Source organism: Vigna umbellata, chromosome 7, assembly GCF_029865625.1.
Source record: "Vigna umbellata cultivar VRB3 chromosome 7, Vumbellata_1.0, whole genome shotgun sequence".
Lineage (NCBI taxonomy): Eukaryota > Viridiplantae > Streptophyta > Magnoliopsida > Fabales > Fabaceae > Vigna > Vigna umbellata.
This window is the reverse complement of record NC_142171.1, coordinates 2,755,652-2,771,805: the sequence shown is the minus strand read 5'-3', so window position 1 is coordinate 2,771,805 and position 16,154 is coordinate 2,755,652. Positions and strand designations below refer to the sequence as shown.

The following is a 16,154-nucleotide window of genomic DNA, read 5'->3' as shown; positions in this document are numbered from 1 at the left end:
TCCAGAGTTGTTATTGTTGAATGCTGTTACTTTGAAAGCATGAATGACTTTGCCCAGGTTTTCTATGATTGAATCAATTGCTTGTTTTGCATCATATGATCAAAGGTCGTGTTTTTGAAACCCTTTTTATTGGCCAAATTCATAAAGTTAGCCTTCTAAAAGAGAACACGTTGTGTTCTATCCTTTGAACCCTTAGCCTTAAATATACACTGAACACCCTTGATTGAAAATCTTTACCTTGAGTTAAGTAGAAGATCTTGTGTGGTATTGTTAAATGTTCAAGTTTGGGGTTATTGGGGAAACATGAAAAAGGAAAAAGCATTGAGCTAACAGCTAAAAAGTAAGAATATGCAAAGAAAAGAAAAGAAAAAGAAGCAAAGCTCAATGCAAATGCAAAAGCAAAGGCAAAAGAAAGTTGGGAATGAATAAGAAGATTGTGTTGTTATGATTCTCTTAACTCAAGGATTTTGTGATCCAGAAAAACCAATTTTCTTGTTAGCCCAGCCACATTATAAGCCATTGAAAAGTCCTTGTGATGATGCATGCTTGTGAATGTATTTGATTGTGGTTAAATGAAAGGCAAAGTTGATTCATGTGACATTGTGATAGTGGAGTGAATGAGTGAAACACTTTACCTCTTATACACTTGTGTGTTGAGTGAAACACTTTACCTAGTGAGGAAATATTCCATAAGCACATGAACATCCATGCTTAATTGATTGATCATTCATGAAAAATAGCATTTGTTGGAATTTAAATGACTTTGTGAACACTAAAGCATGTGCACATCTTGATTGAACTCTTGGTCTTAAGTTTGAGTGAAGTTATTACTTATCTTGAAAAGAGGATTTTGAATGAGTGAACCATCATATGAATTGGTTGGAGATGGAGTTACATTTTATTTGCTTGAGGACAAGCAAAGTTCTAAGTTTGGGGTTGTGATAACAGTTGAAAAACTGTTATTTTCATGCTTAAAGTTGATACTAAAAGCAACCTTTAGACTTAGAAACTAGCTTGAAATCATGCCTTTTGTTTATATTTTCAGAAATAAGAGAGCTGGACAGGTTTATGCTTGATTTAAGTGTTCTTGTGCAGGTTTTGAGGTGAATTTGGTGAAAGAAGTGAAGAATAAGAGAGAGGACATTAGAAAAGACAAGAAAGAGTGCAAAAAGGAGAAGTCGAAGGCACCGCTCAGCGGCAAACTACCGCTGAGCGGCACTCAAGAGGTGACGTTGGAACCGCTGAGGGGCAAAATGGCCGCTGAGGGGAAGAAAGAAGACGCGCAATCACCGCTGAGCGGTAAATACCGCTGAGCGGCACTTTTTGGGCTTGGACTTTTGTAATCTTTTGTAACTCTAGATTAGTATATAAGGGCTTGCACGTCCTATAGTTAGGCATCTTTGGCAGAAACGAGGCAAACACTCTCTCTTTCACCCCTTTGAAGGAGGATCTTGGATGCTCAGGCTACCTCTTCACCTTTATTGGGTTTATTCTTTCATACTTTCATTGTAATTCATCTAGGTTCACCATGAATATGGTGAACTAAACCTTGTATGTTTGTTGGGGAGTCAAAGTAATCTCTTGAAGCTCTCATATATGGATTTGTTGAGTACATCTTTGAATTAAGACATATGCTTTCTTTCATCATTAGTTAGGGTTTTTCCTCTTTGCTCAATGCTTGCATTGTTTAACTCATTCTAATGCATGATTATTGGTTTTGTTGATACGGACACGTACGGGGAAATCTAGATCCGGGGAATTTCTCCCAATATTATACTGACAATATTATATTGGTTGCCTTTAAGCTCCTGCACTCATGAACTAATCATTAGGAATGCTAGGAATTGTATGAACTATTTGATTAGGGAGAAGCCATCTAGAATGGTACATTAGAGAGTGCATTAACAATGATGATTTGAATGTTGAATTCCTAAAATATATGAGAGTGGATGAGATGAAATTGACCCCCAACAACATATTCATTCATATATTTCCTTGAAAGTGTTTATCTTTTGTCTTTGTCATTGATCAATTCATGCATACATATTTAATTTTCGTCTTTGCATATTAAACTTCAATTATTGTGTTCTTAAGTCTTAGCTAATCAACAAATCACATAACTAAACTAGGCCGTGAGTCCTTTGGGAGAACGATACTTGGTCTTACCAAGTTTATTACTTGAAACGATTCGGTCATACTTGCCGATTGTAAAACAAGTTTGTGACATCATATTTTGGTGCTTACAAATTTGTCCATCAGTGACTACAGGAAAAGGACGTGTTGTGCTCTGGAGTTTGAGGGGTTTCTCAAAGGGTTGAAAACGGCAGGAGAGGGGACATCTTGTTGCTGGTCTTTGTGTGTTGTATCTGTATATTTTGATTATTAGAGGGTTAGAGAAGTGTTTTATATTTTTGACGTGGAGGTCTCTACAAAAGCCTTGTTGTAAAAACCTTGATCATTATAGTGCATTTGCTTCCTGGTGAGGAAGGACATTGGATGTAGGCTTGATTTTTCTATCCCTACACTTTTACTTAATCAACTCTGTACTGCGTTTAATCAACTTTATTTTCGTTGCACTTAAAAATCTTTTTCTTTATGTTTCAAGAAAGTTTTTAAAGTCATCTACTCTGCGAAAAAGTTTTAAAGAAAACATTGTTTTTGTATTTCACCAATTCACCCCCCCCCCCCTCTCTTGGTGTTGAAAAATAAGTCATTCTATTTTAACAGGTTATTTTATCATCCGTTGGACATCGGGCCCAATAATAATATAAGCGCTAGCTCAATTGTGGCCTAGCTTTAATAGAACCGTTTGCCCTGATTGGCCATAATGGTAACCGAACGGTGCTGAGTGTATGACCGTTCGGTATTGAGTGTATGATCGTTCGGTCTCTACTAGGTATAATACATAGTTGACGAGCGTTGTCGCGGTTTGACCTGGTTGACGAGCATTGTCCTGGTTTGTCCTGGTTGACGAGCGCTGCTATAGTAGATAGACCGATCGGTCTTGGATGCTTACCGTTCGATCTACATATCATACTATACATAATGCCCCTCAAGTCCGAGTTAACCATTCGGCTTTAACCAAGGTTAAGTATAGGACTTATATGCGCTTGGGAGAGGTTTTTCCCGTTGTATTGGGGATGTACTTTAAGTTGCCGCTTTTTAGAACTTTTTCATGTGATGGCCCGAGCGCGCTCGGATTAAGACCCGAAGTTCTCGGAGAGGGTTCCCTGGGTTTCGTGGACTAGACTTTGTCGCTTAGTTTTTCGACTTAGGAGTTCGTTTTTGAACTTCCTAGTGGACGAGAGTGTCAGTCCTTGGGGACTGCAACACCACTCGGTTTAGGACGAGAGTGAGAGTTACTCACCGCTCGGTTTAGGACGAGAGTGAGAGTTCACGAAGAACGTTCCTTACCGATTGGTTTTTCGACTTAGGAGTTTATTTTCGAACTTCCTAGTGGACGAAAGTATCAGTCCTTGGGGACGTGCAACACCGCTCGGTTTAGAACGAGAGTGAGAGTTCAAGGAGAAGTTTCTCACCGCTCGGTTTAGGACGAGAGTGAGAGTTACTCACCGCTCGGTTTAGGACGAGAGTGAGAGTTACTCACCGCTCGATTTAGGACGAGAGTGAGAGTTACTCACTACTCGGTTTAGGACGAGAGTGAGAGTTCACGGAGAACGTTCCCCACCGCTCGGTTTTTCGACTTAGGATTACGTTTTGGAACTTCCTAGTGGACGAGAGTGCTAGTCCTTGGTGACGTGCAACACCGCTCGATTTAGGACGAGAGTGAGAGTTCACAGAGAACGCTCCTCACCGCTCGATTTAGGACCAGGGGTTCTCGGATAGTGTTCCCTGGGTTTTGTAGAAGCTTTGCCATCACCCATTTGATTGGTGCTTGTTGTCGTGTCTATTCCTGCAATGAACATTTTAAAAATAATAACGTTAACAGTTCTTGAGGAAAGCATATAGGGCTGAGTGGTAGAGTCCCTTTTCCATCCTTTCTTTGATAAAGGATCTTGCAATGTCAAAGGCTTGGTTGGCGTGGAACTGTGTCTTCCACCTTATACTTTTGGAGTTGTTGATTTTGCTTGGGGTAATGTTAGATGCCGAGAGTGGGGGATGCTAGCAATGACCAATCTCATATATTGAATTAGAATCATTCAACCAAAAAATAGTACTGTTTTGATATTGTTGGTGAATCTTTTACTAGGTGATGCATCAATTATAGAGGATGCATTTATATGTTCAGATGAATAACATTAATATTCCAAATGGTTTAGAAGTATAAATTAAATCATATAATATAAATTAAATAATAAAATGAACTTAAGAGGGTTATATCAAAATATTTATCTGTAAAGCCGTAGAAGTTTGTTGACGTTGATGGTGAAAGTTTCTTCAATTAAGATCAATATGTAGGGGCCTAGTCGACATGATGATGTTGAGACTGCGTCATTGTCTAGTTCCTTGCAGTTTCAGCGAGATGCCGCTCGACCCCATGATGAGTGCCAAAATGTTTCGGTAAGGATTTTGTGGGACCGAGAGACGAACCTTTGCTAACGTGTATTTGCCGCCTTTGGACGTCTATTCTGCTCGCTTTCCTACAATATGGACCGCTCGCTTGTCCTTCGATGGGTCGGTCGCGCTCCTTTAGTTCGCAGTGTTCGTTCTCCTTCACCAACAGAGGTGGATGTACCTGCATAAGGTACTCCGACGCTCAAGTTAGGCATAGGTTATGGAGCCTTAGCTCTCAAGAAAGTGATTTTGTTATCACTGTGGAGTATTTGCGAGTGTGAGTAGAACGTAAGTGGAAGGTACCTGACTGTTGGCCCTGACCCTGTATTTATAAGTTATCTCACGGACCCTAAAATGACACAGGTCCAATAAAATATAAACATACTTACCTTATAATCCGGTTGGTTGCTCATAAACCGCCTATCAAGATCTTTAATTAGATATCTTTGATTATTTTATCATCCGTTGGACATCGGGCCCAATAATAATATAAGCTTTGGCCCAATTGTGACCTAGCTTTAATAGAACCGTTTGCCCTGGTTGGCCATAATGGTGACTGAACGGTGCTGAGTGTATGACCGTTCGGTACTGAGTGTATGACTGTTCGGTCTCTACTAGGTATAATACATAGTTGACGAGCGTTGTCACGGTTTGACCTGGTTGACGAACGTTGTCCTGGTTTGTCCTGATTGACGAGCACTGCTACAGTAGATAGACCGATCCGTCTTGGATGCTTACCGTTTGGTCTACCTATTATACTATACAAGTTTTGTAACTCTATACATACACATTTTCGTTTATGAAATTATATTATTATTTTCTTTCATTTTTAATGTTTTTATTTTCTTTGCTAGTTGCGTCATCCTCTCCTTATTGTCTCTGTCAACCAGTTTATTGATTTTTTTTCTCAAAGATACTGATAAAACTTCTTTTCACAATCTTCTCTATAATTAGCAGTTAATATTTATCTCATGTTCTGCAGACTTTTTTTTTGTACAAAACAAAACCCTTGAATTGATATTCAATGAATGATAATTTGTTGTTTTTTCCAAATTATCTTCTTTAACATGATTGAACTATGTGCAATTTCAGTGCAAAAATGGACATTCACTTTCTCTATTATGAACTACTGTATCTAATATTTACTTTTGAAAAATGTGTTATGGGATGATTCAAAGCTCCCATTGCGAAATTTTGGAGACATAAACAGTATCAAATTCAACCCATCACACTTAATTTATTAAAAAAATCTGTGAATCAGTGTAAGTAATTTATATTTCATAGAAGAAAATTTATGGCCTAGCTAATGGTAGAATCAATAGACAAAAAGGAAAATAAAAGTACCATAAATATTGTAATATATATTTCATAAAAGAAATACAATTATGAAAATGTTCATACTGGTCCATAACAATTGTAAGACCATGCACACAGCCGCACAATGGGCTACAAACGCCTCAAACTGTGACAAGCTGATACACTATTCATAAACAAAAACAAAAAAACATATACGTAGCGACACACTGTATGCCTATGATCTTGTCCTATATGACTCCATCTAGAATATTGGTTTAATAGTATATTTTTTGTGCAGGATGGTGATGACATATTTTAGGGTCTAAAAGCAACTCTGGGGTTGAACTGAGCCCAGCGAGGCTCCATCAGCATGGTTGCAGGAAGATACAGCACGTTGGTTCTTGTATGTGAGCTTCACATCCTCCAACTTGATCCCTCTGCATGGATACTTGGAACTGCAATCAAATTTCACAGCAACTTGTGTAGCAGATGTTCCATGAATGTTTTTGTACGTCACATCACTCACTTTCACTCCAGATGCCTGTTATATTTTATTTGTGCAAACAAAAATCAACATCAGTTCAACTTGTATCAGACTATGTTTTTATTTTTTCTTTGATAATGTGTAATTACGATATGCATGCATACCTGACCAGGGCAGCCCTTGTTTCCTGGGCAGTAATTTTGGTCAATTATAACGGGGTTTTCGACATTGACCATGATAGCGTCTTGGAAAAGAACATTCCTCACAAAGCCGTTACTGGGTCTCCCCCAGGTCTTGATTCTGACGCCATTTTGAGTCCCGGTGAAGGTAACCGTTTTAACAGTCACATTTTGTACACCAGCTTCTTTGAAATCTTTCCCCAAGCTCCCAATGCTGCAAAATCCAATACAACAGTTCATACTTATGGAACAACCGAAAACAATAACACAGTAGCTTTTTCTTATTTTGAATGAAAGATGACCTTATTCCGTGTCCTGGTCCGCATGCAATGTTTTCAATCCACAAGTTTGTGGTTCCTGGACCTATGGAGATACAATCATCTCCTGTTCGAATATTGGAGTTGAGGATGGTGACGTGAGAGGACATTTGTACGTGGATGCCGTCGGTGTTAGGGCTGTTTCCGTCCGCCATGACCTTCACTCCTTGCAACTTCACATTTTGGCATCCATTGAACACAATGTGGAACATTTGACTGTTCAACGAGGTCAACCCACTAATAGCGACGTTATTCGAGTTGGTGAAACCCAACGTCTGAACACAACACAAAACCAAACGACCGTCACTTAGAATAAATTTATAAGAATTACTATTATTTTACAGACAAAGAGCCAACAGCACACACCAACATGGTTATGTTAGTACACTTGGCTTATTGGTATATAAAACACACCATCAAATAATTAAGTGTATAATTAAATTCAAGGCAAATGATTGCATCAGAGGGTGATTAGGTTTTAGTATTGAATACAACTGTAATGATTGAAAAAAACGAACAAGATTCAGTTAGAGACAAATTATCAACAAATCCAGAGGTCAACAATAGCTATTGTTCTAGCAAACTAACCATACATAACCTATTATTTTATTTATATTTTAATTAGTATTAGTTATGTTAATGCTGTGACTAACTCCTCACTTCAAATTAATTTGCCAAACCTTCTTCTAGCCACCATATAACATATCATTAGTATTTGTTAATTATTAATTATGAGTAGTAGATATTATTGCCACTAACTCCTTGCTTGATATTTGCTTCAACTTCTTGTAGCAAACCACACTTATAGCAGTTGAAAACCTTTCCATGAGTCCCCACTAATTAAATAAAACCAAATTTCACTACTCACCAAGGCCAACTCCACCTCCAACATTAAATTAAAAAATTGAAAAAATAAAATAAAATAATGTGCATGAAAATGAAACACACCGTGGCACCGGTGGGGCAGTTTCCTTTGCCGGAGTTCTTGCAATTCCACAGGGCTGTTCCTTGGCCATCCAACACCCCACCGCGGATGGAAACCCCATTCACACCCTCGAACTGCAACCACTTACCGGAACTACCGATGACCCTGTAATCAGAAGGAGCGACCAGAGTGCCATCAATGGTAAAGGTGATAGCTTGGTTGTGACATTGGCCACCAAAGGTGGCACTTCTGAGCAAGAACCTTCCTCGTGGCACATAAATGGAGGCAGAGCTGGTTGAAGCACAAGCCTTGGCCCATGCATTGAGGAACGCCTTGGTTGAGTCCGTTTTACCGTCTGATTTGGCACCAAAGTTGACCACATTGTAAGTGGCTCCCATAACAATGGACGAACACAACCAGCAACATAGGATGACATGAAGGACGAGAATGGGACTAGGTTTTGGTGTTGGGTTTGCCATTTTTTGGAATTTGGTCGCGTTGAATGCGGTGGTAGTGAGAAGTTGAAAGATGAAGTGGTAGAAGTGGTGAAGAATATGGAATGTTGAGTGGAAGTTGGAACGGTTTGAGAGAGTATTTATAGCTAAAAATTAGGGGACAACACACTGTACTGGTTGGTTTGCTACATGTATTGTCATAATAAAGAATAAATAAAATTATAATTTATTTTATTTTTTTAATACTGATAAAAAATAAATAATTTAAGGTGTGAATGAAATGGGAAGAAAGTAAAAGTCGCGCCCAACTTTTGAAAGGGAGAACCTGTTTTACCGGTAAGTGCACTTTGCGTGCGTTATAGTTCCATTATCTTAATCTCCTTCCGACTTTAAGATTTTACACAAGACTTGAGAGCGTGATTGGTCACTACAATATCATGTTCATAATATCAAGTTTTGAGTTATAATAAATATTTACTTTTAATTGGATTGAAAATTAATGAATGAAATGAAAGATAACTTAATTATTTGAACTAATTTAATTTTTCTTTGTATGAATAACATAATTTTATTTATTATTCATAGTTTAATTGGAGGATGTAAACAAAATTAAATAAAAAACTCAAGTATAATATATATATATATATATATATATATATGGTTGCATGAAAATAGAAAGAAAATTATTAAATATAAATTAATTAATGATAATTTTCTTTGGACAAAATAAGGAAATAGACCAATAACTGACATGGTATTCGTAGGTTGCAAACATGGTGCACAGTTTAAAACCCTAAATCACGCCATCATTTCATACTCATTTTCCGGAGTTAATTATTGTAGCATATATACCGAATATATACTATAACTGAACATTGTGGCTGTTCAGGCCGTATGCTCCAATAGTTCAATTAGTGTGTCAAATACGAACATGTGGGTATATAAGTAAGTTTCAGATTTAAAATTTTAATTATAATTTGTAAAATAAAAGCAATCCAAAAGTGACGATATAGTTTATAAAAATATAAAAAAATCTTGAATGCTCATCCTCGAATTTAAATATATATTTTTATCTCGATTCCTAAATTATATAAAACTATTAAATATATTAAAATAGATGATACTTTTATTCAAGGGTTGGAGATAGTATGATAAAAATAAGAAAAATACTAGCCATTATAAATAAAATTGTATCTGTGGCGCAATGTAGCGGGGTTTGACTAATTTCGAAATGGTTCCGTGTTCGATGTGAGACTTAATTTTTGTTTCAGTCTTCTGATAATATTATACACTTTACACCTGGGATGTTTTATGAGCAAATAATTCACAATTTAAACGGCTCAATTTTTTTTCAATACACGTGTTACTTGTGTATTTGAAATTTTGTTGCAGGTTGTATAAGTCATATATTTACTGAATCTCAATATAAACAAATGACTTACCAACCATTTAAAAAAAAGGGTAAATTAAATATTACTTAATATATTTGATTTAGGAATTATGAACTCTGTATTTTGGAAAACTCTGTATATTTGATCAAATTATATTACTTATAAAAAAAATTGAGCTCTGGGTAACCTTTTTAGGATTCGTTCTAAGTTGGTCCTAGGAATAACTTGTTTTTTCAAACGTGTTTGGTATTATTACATTGATATCGGAGCTAAGAGAATGTCTTATCCAAATTTTGTAAGTTACGATTTTGGATTTTTCTGTGACCAAAGTTTTGAATCCACTTCTCAATTCAACTCAGCAATCAACGGATTTTACTTTCTTTCTTGAATGTCATGAATTTTAAAGGTTTTAATGCTTATTTCATTGAAAATTACATAGTCAAACAATTAAAACTGAATAAATTTATTGCATTCAACAGTTAGCTATTAGGTAGTTATACACAACCACATAACTTGTTTTTTCAACTTAAAAATGGCAATAGATTAGGGATCAGATTATGTACTCGGAAAAAAGTGTTTATGGATGAAAAACACAAAAATTAAAGTATGAATTTTGAAAAGAGTAGACATCCTAATCACCGCAATTAAAATAACTCAAAATCAAGTTTGTAAATGTAATAATATGTTTCTTATGTTAGGGAATAAAACGATAAAAGGTATATTTAGTCACATAATAAATATATTTAGCATTGTCATTCAATTATACGAGAATAAAAATGTATCTTTTGGGTTTCGAGTAATTAAGTATTTTTCTCACATGAAATATAAATTATTATATTAAATTTTACCATAATATATATATATATATATATTAAAGAAGAAATCTATTATTAGAATTAGTTTAAGGATATAGTTATTTAATTAAATAATGTGCATAAGATTGTAACATATTAAATTAGTCTTATGTTACATGTTGAAAGACGAAGGTGAATAAATATAGGGTAGACCTCTTCCTCTGACTATAATTACCAAGTGAATCTGATACATTAGTTTAAAACCTCAAAGTATTACGTGAATCTTTCTCAACTTTTATATCCAATAGAACATTAGTACGTATTATTTAAAACTTTTTTTCATAATAAAAAAACATGTTAGATATACAATTGGACCTCTACAAACATGAGGATCTCAAATATAAATGTTTTCAGTTGAGCATTACGAGATATAAACCTCAACGCTCGAGGGCTAAAAGCTGGTAAAACACTTGTTTTAAATTTTTAAAAAAGGTCTCAAAATATTTTTTAGTACTAATATTCTTTATTAAATTAATTATAAAAGTATATTTAAGAAAAAAAATATCATTTTTTTATTTTGAATATATTTTTATTAAATTAATTATAAAATTATGTTTAATAAAAAGCCTCCAAAAATTTAGTACTTATATATCTCTATTAAATTAATTATAATCTTATATTAGAAAATAAAATTAAACCAAAATTATTATCCGTGTCCGTTAACTTTATATTAGTATTAAAAATGATATTTAATAAGTTAAAATTATTTTTCAATAAATTATAATTTGGTCTAAGAAAAAAAATTATTAATTATCTTTATTATCTTATAATTAATTTTTATTTCTATTTTCTCATTTTATCCTATATGATTTCTCATCTATTGATTCCTCCTTTTCTCTCTTTTTCTTCTATTTTTTTTTAGGGTTTTAGCATATTTCATTCATTGAATTTTATTTTACCCTTATATGGTTATAATGTTTTTCTTTCTATCTGTGTCCGTAATGTTTTTATTCTATTTGTTGAATTTGTATTAGAATTATAAATGTGTTTCTTTTATTTGATTTTTTTTTTCGTACTTTTCGATTAACGAGTTTCGAGAGCTTTTTAGCATTTATTTTAATGAGGATCTTAAATTTTCGCTTGGACTGAATTGTTAAGCTTTTTGATAGATGATGAAAATGAATTCTCTAATAAAATAATACAAGAAGGACTTTTGACTATATTGATTGATGACGTTTGTTGTCTAAATAACCGTCATTAAAAGTATAAATGATGACATTTATATAGAAAGTCGTTGTTAAAAATGGGACATACAAGAAATAATGATAAATATATAGGGAATTGTCATTTAAACTTTCAGAAATGACAATAGTTATATTGAGAACCGTCGTCAAATATGTAGTACTTTCATAAAAAGAAAACATGCTTCTTTATCCGATGTAACTTTCATTTGAGTGATTCTTATTGCCCCTTGCGCTTTTATTTTATTTTTCCCTTACCTTTTCATTTTGTCTTCCCTTTTCATCTCACAATCGTCGTTAGTGTCAATGGTAAACCTTTGTGAGTCGCTAACTAGTCTACACAAATCTCAATTGTGAAGCATTACCGATCTCATTACACACAGCAAACTTCTTTCACATCTTGTTGTAAACCCACACCATGATACTCCTATGCAAAACTCTACACACTACATTGCGAAACTCCTCCACGAAGCTATCCATACTATGCTACAAAATCCTCATTGTGACTTTCCTCCTCGCCTATGGTTGGTACTTTACATTTATTCAATAATTTGTCTACTTTTTTATTTATTTTCACGGTTTATAAGCAAGTAAATGATTAACTCATGGAAAACTTTTGTGCTTTTTAACACTCGAATGAAGATGTTTTTTTTGCTTCACATTGGTAGGTTTGCCTTTGTTAATCTCATCGTGACATGTAACATGTTATTTTTTTATGACTTTTAGCGACGATTAAAAATAATTATGATCTTTTGAAACTTTTGATGATGGTTGTTTTAACCATTGTCTTTTTTGTCAAACTTTTAACGACATTGAAATCTATGAGGGTTCGAAAATCATTGTTGAAGAGTTATTTTAACTGTCGTGAAAAGCCCCTTCTACCGTAATGGATAGGACATGAATTTAAATTAGATAACAGTGTGAAAGTTAAATAAAATTAATTACAAAATTTAATAAATAATTTTATATAAAAAAATAAATTTTAAATAAAAGACTTCATTATTAAGTTTGGTTTAGGTTTTCCAAACTCTTGAGCCATCTCTTTCTCATCCTTTGCATTTTTGAACAAAATGTTATTTTTTATGATCATATATACTTCTCATTAATTTCAAAAAATGTTGCATGGTTTTGATGTGTGAGATTGTTATTATATCCCAAATTAAGTTTGCTATATAAAAAAAATGTTGAATTGATTCTTTGCAGTTTGTACACAACATGCTCATCTTACAAGGTACCAGTACAGAGTTCAGTGTTGGAGGTTATTAGTTACAACACTGTTCAGACCCAATAATAAAATGCTTGACAGTAAGGATTGCATTTATTCTTGAAATCATATTAAAGAATTAACCAGAACTAGTCTAGAATTTTGTATGTTGTATAATGTATATATTTAATTACACAAGAATAAAATGAAAGCAAAACGTGGTGAGTAGTACATAACAAGTCATGACAGAATTGGAACGACACAATAAGGCATAAACAAGGTCACAAACTGTATCAGAGAAACAAATTGAACCACACTACACTAAGTTCATTATGTGTTCCTATTACAATTAGTAATATTGTTCATTCCTACCAAATCTAGAGAGATAATAATTTCTTACTTTGAAGAGAGAATTATAGACATCCCCAATATTAAATTCAACTGGTTGACGGGCACACTATTGCATGTAGAACACGTATATATTCATCTTAAGAAAGTCTATGTCTCTTATTCGTATATAAATAACAATTTCTGAAATATATTTTCAAACAAAATTATATATTTTTATTTTTTTATTTGTAGTTTGTTACTGTAATAAGTGAACTCAATAATTATTTTCTATTTTTACAAATTGAACTAATTTATCTTACATGTATACCAATTTCTTTATCGAAATTGGAGTTCCCTCAGTAAAAGAAAATCAATATCTAGTCCTCGATGCAAACACACAAAAACCATCCTTAATTAGGTAGTAGTGTCATATTTATGTCACATGTGTGACAATCGTGAACACTAATTCTTTAACGAAAATATGACTGTGGTGAAATTTATGAATGTAAAGGAAGATAGTGTGTAAGGAATATGGAGAGAGATATTTATATAAAGATTAAGTAAGAAAAATTATGAATTAAATTTTTTTGTCATTTTTAATTAAATATAAACTTTTAGATTAAAAGTAACTTTTACCCTTCCTATTCATTACCATAAAGACACATAAATTAGTAAAAAAGTGACATTAACTTAAATAAATATAAATACTAAAAATATATAAACTATTGTCAATTTAATTAACTCTAAACCGACACTAATCTAAAATTAACATAAATATTTATTTTCATTTAAAAAGGTTAAAAATAATTAGTATACTATTATAAAGTTTGTTAAATTAACTCTATTCTCTATTATCGCGGATCAAGTCAACAACAGTAACATAAATATTTATTTATTAAAAAGTTTAAAAAATTTACGTTTTTAGCTTTTAAAAAGAAAGTAATCTTTTACGTTATGTCAAAGAATGTTAAAGTGATTCTAATAACACTAGAATTTAAACAATTCTAATATTTGAGAATTAATTTTATGTTGCTTTTTTGTAGGGACAGTTCGTTAGCGTGACAGACAAGTTAAATGTGACAGACAACATGGATTCTGTCTAATATAAGTAATCTGGATCACATTAAGACATACTTCCATGTTTTATAGATAGTTGAGACAAATTTAAATCATGCATATCTAATGTTTAAAGGGTCTTGTTTGATTGTGACGTCACAAACAATTATAGCAGTTGTTAAATAAAATAATGAATCTCATAAGTTTCTGAAAATATATAATGAAGCGTTCACCATCTGCAATTCAAGAATATAAGAAGTTAAGTATTTGATGTATGTAATTGAAAGAATGCAAAAGTGGAGGCACAGGAGAGGGCTCACATGTTGTGTCTGAAAATGAGCTCTGTCTTCTGCAAAGTATATAATCCACAACACACCCAAATTTCCTGTGTGTACAGTTTTTGTTAGCGTACAAAATGGTACTTCTAATACGAAGTTGTTTCATGGTTCCTTGTTCATGGCAACTATACAGTTTGTGGAGCCATGTGATTTTGGTTGACCAGCATGCAAATATAGCCCTAATCTATAACTTTTAGGTGTAGACACATGATTCGCAGCTTCAGATGCATCCATGTTTTTCCTTCACAACTACTCATCAACATTCATTTATATTATCCATTTCATTTTTCTCGCATTATTATGCAAGTTCACACTTAATTATGGACCTACCACTATTTTTATTTTGAAAGTTTATGAATAGTATTAAAAGTCACTCTATGGCTTCATTCCTCAATTAGTTCATGGAAGAAAATAATTTATAACAGACATTCCTTGTTCATTTAGTTTGGCACGGGAAAGAACACTAGTAAAAAAAAAAATAGACATACTAATGCATAACCGATTATGTCTAGACAGGACTATAGACATCGATTGTCTGCAGAATCGAGGTCATAGGCCTTGACATTCCTTTTGCAAACTGATGTTTCAACCGCCAAAATGTTTGGACAGGACTATAGGCTTCAGTTGTCTATAAAATCAAGGTCATAGATCTTCACAGACTAATACTTCAACTACCAAAATCTCTTAACAGGACTATACCTCGGTTGTCTTCAGAACCGAGGCCATAGGCTCTCACATCCTTTTTACAGACAAACGTTTCAACTACCCACCTGTCTTGGACAAGACTATATGTCTCGGTTGTCTATAAAACTGAGGTTGTATCTCCTCTATAGCTTCAGTTAGAGGTAGAACCAGTTCCATAATTGTTTTAAATTTATATCATTTCGTTCTCTTTATTGTTTGGACAAGACTATATGCCTCGGTTTTTTGTGCAATTAGTGCCATAAGGGTTTTATGCCTTGGTTATAATGCCAACTAAAGTCTAAAGTTTGAATTAAATTTCAAAAATGTCATTGAAGTTATTATTTTTAATTTTTCGGGTGACTTTAGGCCTTGGTTTTTAGTAGAACCAAGGCAATATCCACTCTATTCACTAGTGCAACGAGGGGATTTTATCGCGGTTATTTTTCACTATACGTCGCGGTTTACGAACCGCGGCATATTCAGCCGCGGTAGTAAGTAAGAGACTTTAGGTCGCGGTTATGACCGTGGTATATAGGTTGCGGAATATGCCGCGGTTGTCCAAAGGAACCGCTGCCTAAATCCAATTTTTTTTAAAAAAAAAAAATTTGTCCACGATATGCCGCAGTTCAACCGCGGCAAAAGACTCCAGTATATGCCGCGGTTCTAGCACTAACCGCGGCCATATGTCTCATTTTTAAAAAAACGAAACACTATATGCCGCGGTTGTGGTTACAACCACGGCATATTCCCCTGCAGTTTTTTAAAATTGCAGGTCTGTTTTTGTGATATCCACTACCACAAAAACAGACCTGCACATAAAAACATGTACACAAATTCAATTTGAACATAACAAACACATGTTCAAATGTATTTCAACATCAAATAAAGTACAAAGTCTAAGAAAATTCAATCTAATCAAATGCAATGTTTAAATCTAAGAGCTAT

At 33.8% G+C, this 16,154-nt stretch overlaps 1 protein-coding gene across 1 annotated transcript; it reads right to left on the bottom strand.

Moving 5' to 3' along the window:
- Window positions 1-5,862: 5,862 nt before the first annotated feature.
- Window positions 5,863-8,263, bottom strand: LOC124849127 (polygalacturonase-like). Its single transcript, XM_047327003.2, has 4 exons — window positions 7,740-8,263; window positions 6,777-7,066; window positions 6,460-6,688; window positions 5,863-6,352 (listed from the first exon to the last, which is right to left on the bottom strand). Exons 1-4 carry the CDS (start codon window positions 8,193-8,195, stop codon window positions 6,134-6,136), a joined length of 1,194 nt encoding a protein of 397 aa, XP_047182959.1. The 5' UTR covers window positions 8,196-8,263; the 3' UTR covers window positions 5,863-6,133.
- Between the last annotated feature and the right edge of the window lie 7,891 nt (window positions 8,264-16,154).